General features: G+C 38.4%; 1 protein-coding gene across 3 annotated transcripts in view; it reads left to right on the plus strand.

Annotated features, from left to right (window-relative positions):
• The window catches only part of B3GALNT2 (beta-1,3-N-acetylgalactosaminyltransferase 2), a 65,426-nt gene that overhangs the window by 18,535 nt on the left and 32,958 nt on the right, over window positions 1-13,933 (plus strand). For all 3 annotated transcript variants that reach the window (XM_070364682.1, XM_070364684.1, XM_070364683.1), the window contains exons 3-4: window positions 393-493; window positions 4,588-4,781. In XM_070364682.1, the coding sequence (XP_070220783.1) occupies window positions 393-493; window positions 4,588-4,781 (295 nt within the window). The remainder of the gene's footprint in view (window positions 1-392; window positions 494-4,587; window positions 4,782-13,933) is intronic.

Below are 13,933 nucleotides of genomic sequence, written 5' to 3' on the forward strand. Positions count from 1 at the left end.
CTTGGCCTAGAAAGGCTACTCTTGAGTAGAAGGAACACTTTCTGAAAGAGAAGGAAGTGAGTGAAGAAGTTCATCGATAGAGCCAAGTTTTTAGGTGTGGGCATGAGAAGTTGGCTTTACCATAGTTTGCAGTTAAATGGCCCGAGCGTCTGCTTGTGGCCAGGCTTGCCCTAATATTGTCCTGTGGTAGAGGGCTTCCACGTCAGTCACTTGGCAGTTAGCAACTTCTGGTTTGCCTGTTCCCCCTTTTTGCTAGACCAAAAGAATAAAGTTAGAATTAATCCTAATAAATACTCGTTGTCTCAAAGTAAAAGCTCTGAAATGGGCATGAAGAAGCATGCATGGGCGAGGTGAAGATCAGTAACTGATGTTAATGCCAACACATCTCTCAGTGTCCTTGTGAAGTTCATAATAGGTGCTCATGGCTGCACTGTGCCTGTGGAGGACAGGGAAGATCCTTATTCCTGCAAACTACTCAACATCACGAATCCAGGTAAGTCTTTTCCTCAGCCCTACCACTGTCGTGTACAATGGTCCTCCCTTACCCACGGGAGATGCATTCCAAGACCTCCCCCGGCCCGTGGATGCCTGAAATCTTGCATAGAACCAAATCCTATGTACACTGTTTTCCCCTGTTCCTCCATAGCTGTGATACAGTTTAATTTATAAATTAGGCACAGTAAGAGATTAACAACAGTAAGTAGTAATGCAACAGTTGTAACGGCATACTATAATAAAAGTTATGTGAGTATGATCTGTCTCTCAGAGTATCTTACTTACAAATTTAATGCTTTTTCCATATAACTAAGCGCTTATCACACATGGCCATAACTTTGGCAGTTTGAATTGTGACAGCAAAATTAACACAGATTTCTTTTTCCTCCTTCACAGTTTCACAGATAGACTATTGTTCTTATGGTAGATCTTAGCAACTTCAACTATGATGTTTTTTCCTTCCCTTATTCAGTGGAGAGCTTTCACTTTTACACCTAAAGGAAGCACTTTCTGGCTTCTGTTTGGCACATCTCAGTTGCCAGCATCACCACTCTTGCCCTTGGAGGCCTTATTGACATAAAATAAGGATCACTTGAACACAAGCAGTGCAGTGCGTGGATGGTTGACCAGATAACCCAGACGGCTGCCGAGTGACTAATGGGTGGGATGTGCTGGACAAGGATGAGTCACGCACCAGGCAGGATCAAGCTGGATGGCTCAAAATTGCATCATGCTGCTCAGAAGGGCCCGCAGTTTAAAACTTATGAATTATTACTGGAATTTTTCATTTAATGTTTTTGAACAGTAGTTAAATGTAGATAACTGAAAACTTGGGAAAGCGGAACTGCAGTTAAGGGGTGGGTGGGCTACTGTGCAAATTTGATGTTAAGGAAGAGTTGTTGAGATAAATAGTATAGCAGTCTATTTTTGGCAGACTAAAATCAAACTTTCATTGAAATTTATCTTTCATCCTTTCTGACAGACTAACCACTTTGCGTGTCTGTGAAGATTCCTTATGAATATATATATGATTTTGGGATCCAGGAGAGTTTATTTTTCAGTATGGTTCCCACGCATCTGGAAATTCCTTGTGTGTAGATAAATCCTGAGTTAGTAAAGTTTAAACTTATAGAAAACTGCTAATTTCACCAGCCTGTTGATTTATAATAGCCTTGATACAGATCTTATGAATCATCTTTCTCTAAGAACTATTGCCTAAGGTACAAAAGAAATAGTAAAAAAAAAAAGAAAGAAAGAAAACACAATAATTTTATTTTATTCCTTACAGTTAAAAATTTGTGGGAGCTCTGATGAGATTAAAGACAAGTGGTCCTAATTAGGTTCTCTGTGTTGCCAGGGAAACAATTTTAGGAAGGTGATAACTTTATACCTTTATTTATTAGCATTTCCTATTATGTTCAGCTCTGGTTCTGAGGGAGGTTAAACTTCCCCACATCTTGAATCTACTGAGTATGACTTCAGGTGTTTTAAGACCTGTCACATGTGTATGATTATGTGCACCTTGCCTGTGTAGGTAGCAGCAGAGTAATGGTTAGGAGTAAGGGCTCTGTAGTCAGGCTTCCTGGCTTTAGATCTAGGCTGTGCCATTTCCTAGCTGTATGGCCTTCAAACAGTTATTTACAACTTGCAACCTCAGTGTCCTGATCTGTAAACTGGAGGGAAAAGTATTATACTCACCCCGTCAGGACTGACATGAGGATGAAATAAGTTGATACATATGAAGTATTTAGTTCTGGGATATGTTCGGTGTTTAATACTGTTATTTTTTTAAAAACCCGCCTTTTTATAAAATTGGGTTGTAATCAGCTTTTTAAATAAATTGGACCATATTTTCAGGTCTGTATTGTAAAACAGATGTTTCTTACTTAGGATGTCTATGAATTTAGTTAACATTGTAAGTAAAATTTTACGTATAATTGTGTTTTTCTGGGGAGAGGGTGACAGTGAATGTTTCCCTTTAACATTCACTGAGGTCCCAAAGGGACCGTGAACCTAATAAAATATTGTATTACTGATGATGTAAGAGAACAGATTATATTTGAAATTCAAATCCAGGCCAAGCCAAATTTAAAGAAAGCTTTAACCAGACTTTCTATTATTTTAAGTGCTGTTATTCATTAATAGTAAAGGAGTGAAGATTTTCATTAATAGAAAATTTTCATGTATATAATATTTAGGTTACCAATTTGTAAAAATAGGTATAGCTAAATTAATATTTAGAATCTGATTTTATTACTTTGATTTAAATGGCATTTAGATTTATTTCAGTACCTTAAGGTCATCATGAACATTAATCATCATGATACCCTGGATGTATGGAAGTTTGATTAATAGGATTATCAGAGCAGCAGGCTATCTTGTGTCCAGATGGCTTGAAGTTCAAGTTACATTTGTTTTAGATAGAAAATAATTTTTCTAGATGGTTATAATTTTATTTACACATTCTCATTTATAAAATATATACATATTGTCAGTATTAAGATTAATACTTACAGTATTAAGTGTTAATATTAAAGTATTAAGTATTAATATTTTGGTATTAATAAGATTACATTTTATTTTCAGATATACAGAAATTCTGTTTTCTTCCCACACTTTAGCGGATCATTTGGGTAAGTGTGGGAAGAAAACAATTCCTGTGTATCTGAAAATAAAATGTAATCTTTATTAATATTGAATGTCTTGACTGACAATACATGTATATTTTATAAATATATATATGTTATAATCTTTAATAGACGTGCTTCACTTTGGATATCCTATTTACTGAAAATATTAAAGAGAAAAATTTTTGTTATTTTCCAGTATATTTGGAGTCTAGACTGTCTGGCCAGTGCTTGCCCCAACCCATGACAAAATCTGTATCCTCCTTTTTTCCCACCTGCTCATGTTTGTAAGTGGGTAGGAGCCAACAATTCTATTTAATCCTATTTTATTGAGCAGCTACTAAGCGTAAAATAGCACACTAGGAACTCTAAGGTAGGGATCCAAATGATCCTCTGGAGTGTGGGAAGGAAACAGAATTTCTGCTTATCTGAAAATAAAATGTAACCTTAATTAATATTGAATACATTGACAATGCATATATATTTTATAAATATGAGTATGTGTGCACATGTTTTTAACTAACGGGACCTGCATCAGGGCCTGTGTGACCTGCAGAGTTGGAAAATCATAGCTCTAAAACATACAAAGAATGTAGAATAATCTTTTAAAATAAGTTTTTAGATTATTTCTCAAGCTGGCATTGATATTTTCAGCCATATTAACTGTTTCATGTAGTCTATCCTGATTCATTTATGGTAGCTGAGAAAGGCATAAGGCATCCCAAAAGGGATGCTTTTGTCATTGATTAGACTCTGGGGAATAGAAAGAGCACTGAATCTGAAGTCAGTAGATATGGGTTTGATTTCTGCTCTGTCACTTTCTGTGACCTTAATCAGATACATCTCTGGAGCTCATTTTCCGACTCTGTAAACTGGAGATAATGCCACAACCACAGAGGGTAGTTGTAAAGATTAAATCTGATGGTATGTGACACATAGTAGGTGGTCAGAAATGCTGTGCTTAATGTGTTTATCTTTGTCAGTACTATATGGCTAGTTTTTCAGTGCTATTTGAATTGATTTCAGTTACTTTTGTACAGTGATAACTGCCCGACATCACAAAAAGTGCTCAACGTGCAGTAGGATTTTTGGAATTTGCAGAGCAAGACAAATGTACTCATTATTTATGACTGCAGTTAGTACTGTTTTTAATATCCCCATTTATCCAACCTTTCCCCATTTATCCAATCTTTAATATTCCCCTATAGTGTTTATACACAGAGGCATATATGCATATGCAGAAGTTTATTAAAGTACCTCTAATAATTATTTTGCTAAGATGTGGCTGAAAATTTTGTTCTTAATAAGTTTTTTTTTTTTTCTGAAGCACTTTAAAAATGTATTGCCATTTGTGAAAGAATTATATAACAAATCTAGATTTTGCTATCAAGCGTACTTCATATTGGTAAAATAAAAGATTGTGTTTGATTGTGTAAAACTCCTTTTCTCATTATTACTTCCTTAGTTCTGAATCAGGAGATTGAAGCATTCAGTCTTTTGGAAGACACTTCATCAGGGCTGTCTGAGGACCGAGTTGTCAGCGTGAGCTTCCGGGTTCTCTATCCAATCGTTATTACGAGTCTCGGGGTGTTTTACGACGCCGGTGATGTGGGTTTCCAGAGGAACATCACTGTCAAGCTTTATCAGGCAGAACAGGAGGTATGCACTGCTTCGTACACGCTTTGCCCCATTTTTATTTTTCAAAATCAGCCTTTTCCTTGTGGCAGTGCATAGGTTGGGAGACTTCCACCCGTCTTCCCTTATGATTAGACACACTGTAGTGTAGTGTATTATAATGCTGGTTTGAGAAGAGACTACTGATGAATAAACATGTTATACCCAGGAAAGGAGGAGTTGGACCAGATTAGAAATTTCCAACCTAAAATCCCTGAAAGCTTAAGGAATTTAAAAAGCTGTTGATGAGTATTAAATATTTGGGACTCATAGGTGTAAGCAAGTATGATTGCCTCTTCCTTCCAACCCCAAAAGTCTATCAACATAATACAGGCTAACAGATACGTCAGACCTTTTTTATAATAAGAGCATAGAGGAAATAAAAGTTTAAAACAGCTGGGGTTACTGTTTCTGATATTTGAGGAAACCCATTTGTTTCCTCAAATTTGTTCAGAGTTTGTCTGAAGGAATGTAACAAGGCATTGTATTTGAAAAGATCTGTCCCTGGACTTTAAACTATAGAAATCTTAAAAGAATTATACAGTGAGTGCTATATATCCAGAGAAGGAAATGGCAACCCACTCCAGTACTCTTGCCTGGAAAATCCCATGGACGGAGGAGCCTGGTAGGCTACAGTCCGTGGGGTTGCAAAGAGTCGGACACGACTAAGCAACTTCACTTCACTCACTTCATACTTTCTCACTGGAGGAGGAAATGGCAACCCACTCCAGTATTCTTGCCTGGAGAATCCCATGGACAGAGGAGCCTGGCGGGCCATGGTCCATGGAGTCGTAGAGAGTCGGACATGACTGAAGTGACTAAGCACACCATATATCCACCAAGTAAATTCTACAGTAGTTAATGTTTTGTTGTATTTGCTTTATGACATCTATTCAGTTCAGTTCAGTCGCTCAGTCGTGTCCGACTCCTTGCGACCCCATGAATCACAGCACGCCAGGCCTCCCTGTCCATCATCAACTCCTGGAGTTCACCCAGACTCACATCCATCGAGTCAGTGATGCCATCCAGCCATCTCATCCTCTGTCATCCCCTGCTTCTCCTGCCCCCAATCCCTCCCAACATCAGAGTCTTTTTCCACTGAGTCAACTCTTCACATGAGGTGGCCAAAGTACTGGAGTTTCAGCTTTAGCATCATTCCTTCCAAAGAAATCCCAGGGTTGATCTCCTTCAGAATGGACTGGTTGGATCTCCTTGCACTATAGTCATTCATCAATCTAGCTTTTAAAAAAACACATATATTTTAGGGACTTTCCTAAAAAGTCATGGTCTAGTTGTTAAGACTGTACACTTCCGACTCAGGGCACACAGGTTTCATCCCTGGTCGGGTAACTAAGATCCCACACACTGCACAGCACAGCCAAAAAAAAAAAAATGTGTTTTAGATTAACTCACAGGCTTCAATAATATTTCAGCCCTAAACACTTCAGTGTGCTTATCATTAACTAGATTTTAATATTTGTTTACGGTTTAAAAAAATCACAGAGTATAATGTGCATAAACTACATAAACCTGTGTAATCCAGGCTCCTGTCACCCTGCCCCATTCCCTAGAGGCAATCACTGTTCTTGTTTTTAATCATGGGCTAGTGTTGCCTGTTGTAGGAGTTCATTTATAAGTAGAAGCATATACTAAGCACTCTTCAGAGTAAGGCTTCTTTCACTCAACGTGATGTTTTAGAAACTCATCCATGTTATTGTATATATCAGCAGATTTTTCCTTTGCCTTGTTGTAATTGCTAAGTTGTATTCCAGCAATACATGGTATTTATCTGTTCTGTCGATGGGCAACAGGGATGTTTCCAGGGTTTTTCCCCTTTTTTCTTTTATTGTTTTTGGGTTACATTTATTAACTTTGGAGTGTTAAAGCAACTTGGTATTCTTCTTGATCATGATGTATTAATTCTTTTTACATATGGCTGGAAATTGTGTTTCTTATGGACAGCATATAGTTGCTGCTGCTACTGCTAAGTCGCTTCAGTCGTGTCTGACTCTGTGCGACCCCACAGATGGCAGACCACTAGGCTCCTCTGTCCCTGGGATTCTCCAGGCAAGAATACTGGGGTGCGTTGCCATTTCCTTCTCCAATGCATGAAAGTGAAAAGTGAAAGTGAAGTCCCTCAGTCCTGCCCGCCTCTCAGCAACCCCATGGACTGTAGCCCACCAGGCTCCTCCGCCCATGGGATTTTCCAGGCAAGAGTACTGGAGTGGGGTGCCACTGCCTTCTCCAAGCATATAGTTAGGTATTCCTTTTTATCCAAGTCTGAGAATCCCTGCTATTTATAAGGGCTATTTATTCCATTTGCACTTAAGACAATTACTAAAGTGGTTGGATTTCAGTTTTTCTTTTTGCTATTTGTTTTCTATTTATCCTGTGTTTTTTGTTTCTCTTTTCTTTCTTTTTTACCTCTTTTGGGTTGAGTATTTTTTAGAATTCCATTTTAATATTTCTATTTTCCATTTAGCTACAGCTCTTTGTATTATTATTTTGTGTCAGTCTGGTTGACATAAGAATTACAATGTATGTTCTGAACTTTTTCAGTCTTCTTTAGCATTGTACCCCTTCGTGTAAAATATAAGAACCTTGGAACTATATAATTCCATTTACTGTTCCCCATCTTTTTGTTCTAATTGTCATGCCTTATATCTATGTGTGCTATAAATCCCACAACACAGTATTATGATTTTTGCTCTAAACAGCTAAATATGTATTAGAGGGAAAAGTCATCTTGGCTACTTTAAAGACTTTCTCTTTATACATACTTGGTTTTATGCCATTTGGCTGTGTTATATCTTGGTGTGGTTTTTCTTCGTGTGTTCCGCTCAGGGTTTGCCAAGTTCCTTCAACCTGTAAATTTATGTCTTTTAACAAATTTAGAGAACTTTTACCTATTTTTCATAAAGAAAATTTTTTCCCAGCCCCATTTCTGTCCATTCCTTCTGGGATTTCAGTTACTTATAGTTTCTTTTTCTCTAAAATATCCCATTTTTCTAAGTTTCCTGTTTTTCTAAATTCATCTTGAACATATTTTCTCTGTGGTTTTGACCTAGATTATAATGATGGCTTTAAAATCCTGTCTGCTATACTAAATTTGAGTCATCTTGGCGTGTCTTTGTTGATTATCATCTTTTCTCTTGCATACAGTAACATTTTCCTGTTTTATCTTACATCGAGTAACTTTGGATTGAATCCTAGATACTGTGAATAATTCATTGTAAGATTGTGGATCCTGTTGTAGTCTTTGAGGAGAGTTGCTTTTGTTTGTTTCTTTTTTATATATATATAAATACATTTATTTTAATTGGAGGCTAATTACTTTACAATATTATATTGGTTTTGCCGTACATTGACATGAATCCGCCTTGGGTGTACACGTGTTCCTCATCATGAACCCCCCTCCCACCTCCCTCCTCATCACATCCCTCTGGGTCATCTGAGTGCACCAGCCCCGAGTATCCTTTATCATGCATTGAACCTGGACTGGCGATTCGTTTCCCATATATTATACATGTTTCAATGCCGTTCTCCCAAATCATCCCACCCTCGCCCTCTCCCACAGAGTCCAAAAGACTGTTCTATACATCTGTGTCTCTTTTGCTGTCTCGCATACAGGATTATCGTTACCATCTTTCTAAACTCCATATATATGCGTTGGTATACTGTATTGGTGTTTTTCTTTCTGGCTTACTTCACTCTGTATAATAGGCTCCAGTTTCATCCACCTCATTAGAACTGATTCAAATGTATTCTTTTTTGTGGCTGAGTAATACTCCATTGTGTATATGTACCACAGCTTTCTTATCCCTTCATCTGCTGATGGACATCTAGGTTGCTTCCATGCCCTGGCAATTATAAACAGTGCTGCACTGAACATTGGGGTACACGTGTCTCTTTCCCTTCTGGTTTCCTCCGTCTGTATGCCCAGGAGTGGGATTGCTGGGTCGTATGGCAGTTCTATTTCCAGTTTTTTAAGGAATCTCCACACTGTTCTCCATAGTGGCTGTACTAGTTTGCATTCCCACCAACAGTGTAAGAGGGTTCCCTTTTCTCCACACCCTCTCCAGCATTTATTGCTTGTAGACCTTTGGATCACAGCCATTCTGACTAGCCTGAAATGGTACCTCATTGTTGTTTTGATTTGCATTTCTCTGATAATGAGTGATGTTGAGCATCTTTTCATGTGTTTGTTAGCCATCTGTATGTCTTCTATGGAGAAATGTCTGTTGAGTTCTTTGGCCCACTTTTTGATTGGGTCATTTATTTTTCTGGAATTGAGCTTCAGGAGTTGCTTGTATATTTTTGAGATTAGTTCTTTGTCAGTTGCTTCATTTGCTATTATTTTCTCCCATTCTGAAGGCTGTCTTTTCACCTTGCTTATAGTTTCCTTTGTTGTGCAGAAGCTATTAAGTTTAATTAGGTCCTGTTTGTTTATTTTTGCTTTTATTTCCAATATTCTGGGAGGTGGGTCATAGAGGATCCTACTGTGATTTATGTTGGAGAGTGTTTTGCCTATGTTCTCCTCTAGGAGTTTTATAGTTTCTGGTCTTACGTTTAGATCTTTAATCCATTTTGAGTTTATTTTTGTGTATGGTGTTAGAAAGTGTTCTAATTTCATTCTTTTACAAGTGGTTGACCAGTTTTCCCAGCACCACTTGTTAAAGAGATTGTCTTTTCTCCATTTTATATTCTTGCCTCCTTTGTCAAAGATAAGGTGTCCATAGGTGCACGGATTTATCTCTGGGCTTTCTATTGTTCCATTGATCTATATTTCTATCTTTGTGCCAGTACCATACTGTCTTGATGACTGTGGCTTTGTAGTAGAGCCTGAAGTCAGGCAAGTTGATTCCTCCAGTTCCATTCTTCTTTTTCAAGCTTGCTTTGGCTATTCGAGGTTTTTTGTATTTCCATACAGCTCTGTGAAAAATACCGTTTGTAGCTTGATAGGAATTGCATTGAATCTGTAGATTGCTTTGGGTAGTATACTCATTTTCACTATATTGATTTTTCTTATCCATGAACATGGTATATTTCTCCATCTATTAGTGTCCTCTTTGATTTCTTTCACCAGTGTTTTATAGTTTTCTATATATAGGTCTTTAGTTTCTTTAGGTAGATATATTCCTAAATATTTTATTCTTTTCGTTGCAATGGTGAATGGAATTGTTTCCTTAATTTCTCTTTGTATTTTCTCATTATTAGTGTATAAGAATGCAAGGGGTTTCTGTGTGTTGATTTTTATATCCTGCAACTTTACTATATTCATGCTCTAGTAATTTTCTGGTGGAGTCTTTAAAGTTTTAATTCTTTTCCAATTTGGATTCCTTTATTTCTTTTTCTGCTCTGATTGCTGTGGCCAAAACTTCTAAAACTATGTTGAATAGTAGTGGTGAAAATAACACCCTTGTCTTGTTCCTGACTTTAGGGGAAACGCTTTCAATTTTTCACCATTGAGGATAATGTTTTCTGTGGGTTTGTCATATATAGCTTTTATTATGTTGAGGTTCAGTTCAGTCACTCAGTCGTGTCCGACTCTTTATGACCCCATGAATTACAGCACACCAGGCCTCCCTGTCCATCACCAACTCCTGGAGTTTACCCAAATTCATGTCCATCGAGTCAGTGATGCCATCCAGCCATCTCATCCTCTGTCGTCCCCTTCTCCTCCTGCCCCCAATCCCTCCCAGCATCACAGTCTTTTCCAATGAGTCAACTCTTAGCATGAGGTGACCAAAGTATTGGAATTTCAGCAATAGCATCAGTCCTTCCAAAGAATACCCAGGACTGATCTCCTTCAGAATGGACTGGTTGGATCTCCTTGCAGTCCAAGGGACTCTCAAGAGTCTTCTCCAACACCACAGTTCAAAAGTGTCAGTTCTTCGGCACTCAGCTTTCTTCACAGTCCAACTCTCACATCCATGCATGACCACTAGAAAAACTATAGCCTTGACTAGACGGACCTTTGTTGGCAAAGTAATGTCTTTGCTTTTGAATATGCTATCTAGGTTGGTCATAACTTTCCTTCCAAGGAGTAAGCGTCTTTTCATTTCATGGCTGCAGTCACCATCTGCAGTGATTTTGGAGCCCAAAAAAATAAAGTCTGACACAGTTTCCACTGTTGCCCCATCTATTTCCCATGAAGTGATGGGACCAGATGCCATGATCTTCGTTTTCTGAATGTTGAGCTTTAAGCCAACTTTTTCACTCTTCTCTTTCACTTTCATCAAGAGGCTTTTGAGTTCCTCTACACTTTCTGCCATAAGGGTGGTGTCATCTACATATCTGAGGTTATTGATATTTCTCCCGGCATTCTTGATTCCAGCTTGTGCCTCTTCCAGTACGGCGTTTCTCATGATGTACTGTGCATAGAAGTTAAATAAGCAGGGTGACCATATACAGCCTTGACGTACTCCTTTTTGTATTTGGAACCAGTCTGTTGTTCCATGTCCAGTTCTAACTGTTGCTTCCTGACCTGCATACAGGTTTCTCAAGAGGCAGGTCAGGTGGTCTGGTATTCCCATCTCTTTCAGAATTTTCCACAGTTTATTGTGAGCCACATAGTCAATAAAGCAGAAATAGATGTTTTTCTGGAACTTTCTTGCTTTTTCGATGATCCAGCAGATGTTGGCAATTTGATCTCTGGTTCCTCTGCCTTTTCTAAAACCAGCTTGAACATCTGGAAGTTCAAGGTTCACGTACTGCTGAAGCCTGGCTTGGAGAATTTTGAGCATTACTTTACTAGCGTGTGAGATGAGTGCAATTGTGCGGTAGTTTGAGCATTCTTTGACATTGCCTTTCTTTGGGATTGGAATGAAAACTGACCTTTTCCAGTCCTGTGGCCACTGCTGAGTTTTCCAAATTTGCTGGGATATTGAGTGTAACACTTTCCCAGCATCATCTTTCAGGATTTGAAATAGCTCAACTGGAATTCCATCACCTCCACTAGCTTTCTAAGGCCCACTTGACTTCACATTCCAGGATGTCTGGCTCTAGGTGAGTGATCACACCATCGTGATTGTCTTGGTTGTGAAGATCTTTTTTGTACAGTTCTTCTGTGTATTCTTGCCACCTCTTCTTAATATTTTCTGCTTCTGTTAGGTCCATACCATTTCTGTCCTTTATTGAGCCCATCTTTGCATGAAATGTTCCCTTGGTATCTCTAATTTTCTTGAAGAGATCTCTAGTCTTCCCCATTCTGTTGTTTTCCTCTATTTCTTTGCATTGATCACTGAGGAAGGCTTTCCTATCTCTCCTTGCTATTCTTTGGAACTCTGCATTCAGATGCTTATATGTTTCCTTTTCTCCTTTACTTTTCACTTCTCTTCTTTTCACAGCTATTTGTAAGTCCTCCCCAGACAGCCATTTTGCTTTTTTGCATTTCTTTTCCATGGGGATGGTCTTGATCCCTGTCTCCTGTACAATGTCATGAACCTCTGTCCATAGTTCATCATGCACTCTATCAGATCTAGTCCCTTAAATCTGTTTCTCACCTCCACTGTATAATCATAAGGGATTTGATTTAGGTCATATCTGAATGGTCTAGTGGTTTTCCCTACTTTCTTCATTTTAAGTCTGAATTTGGCAATAAGGAGTTCATGGTCTGAGCCACAGTCAGCTCCCGGTCTTGTTTTTACGACTGTATAGAGCTTCTCCATCTTTGGATGCAAAGAATATAATCAGTCTGATTTCGGTGTTGACCATCTGGTGATGTCCATGTGTAAAGTCTTCTCTTGTGTTGTTGGAAGAGGGTGTTTTCTATGACCAGTGCGTTCTCTTGGCAAAACTCTGTTAGTCTTTGACCTGCTTTATTCTGTATTCCAAGGCCAAATTTGCCTGTTACTCCAGGTGTTTCTTGACTTCCTACTTTTGCATTCCAGTCCCCTATAATGAAAAAGACATCTTTTTTGGTGTTAGTTCTAAAAGGTCTTGGAGATCTTCAGAGAACCGTTCAGCTTCTTCAGCATTACTGGTTGGGGCATAGACTTGAATTACCGTGATATTGAATGGTTTGCTTTGGAAGGTTCCTTCTATTCCTGCTTCCTGGAGAGTTTTTATCATGAATGGATGTTGAATTTTGTCAAAGGCTTTCTCTGCATCTTTTGAGATAATCATATGGCTTTTATTTTTCAATTTGTTAATGTGGTGTATTACATTTGCGTATGATACTGAAGAATCCTTGCATCCCTGGGATAAAGCCCACTTGGTCGTGATGTATGATATTTTTAATGTGTTGTTGGATTCTGATTGCTAGAATTTTGTTGAGGATTTTTGCGTCTGTGTTCATCAGTGATATTGGCCTGTAGTTTTCTTTTTTTGTGGCATCTTTGTCAGGTTTTGGTATTAGGGTGATGGTGGCCTCATAGAATGAGTTTGGAAGTTTACCTTCCTCTGCAATTTTCTGGAAAAGTTTGAGCAGGATAGGTGTTAGCTCTTCTCTAAATTTTTCGTAGACTTCAGCTGTGAAGCCTTCTGGACCTGGGCTTTTGTTTGCTGGAAGATTTTTTATTACAGTTTCAATTTCCGTGCTTGTGATGGGTCTGTTAAGATTTTCTATTTCTTCCTGGTCCAGTTTGGGAAAGTTGTACTTTTCTAAGAATTTGTCCATTTCTTCCAAGTTGTCCATTTTATTGGCATATAATTGCTGATAGTAGTCTCTTATGATCCTTTGTATTTCTGTGTTGTCTGTTGTGATCTCTCCATTTTCATTTCTAATTTTATTGATATGATTTTTCTCCCTTTGTTTCCTGATGAGTCTGGCTAATGGTTTGTCAATTTTATTTATCCTCTCAAAGAACCAGCTTTTGGCTTTGCTGGTTTTTGCTATGGTCTCTTTTGTTTGTTTTGTTGTTTGTTTCTTTTAGCCGTCAGTTAAATTGCTGGGCATAGACCCTGAACCCTGTCTCCCTTATGGTGAGCAGCAGCTGATGTCTCCAGTCTGTTCTCTTGGACTTAGATGGGCTGCTCGGATTCTGCTTCAAATGTGTATTTCCTGACTCAGCTGCAGACTAGGACAGAGTTAATAGGAAGGATTGAGAACTCTGTGACCCTTTCCTTTCTGGGTTTTTCTTCCTCACTTGTTAGCCAATGTGTTTGCCTCCACTCTGTCTTCCGATTTGGAACCA

Source organism: Bos mutus, chromosome 28, assembly GCF_027580195.1.
Source record: "Bos mutus isolate GX-2022 chromosome 28, NWIPB_WYAK_1.1, whole genome shotgun sequence".
NCBI classification, from domain to species: Eukaryota; Metazoa; Chordata; class Mammalia; order Artiodactyla; family Bovidae; genus Bos; species Bos mutus.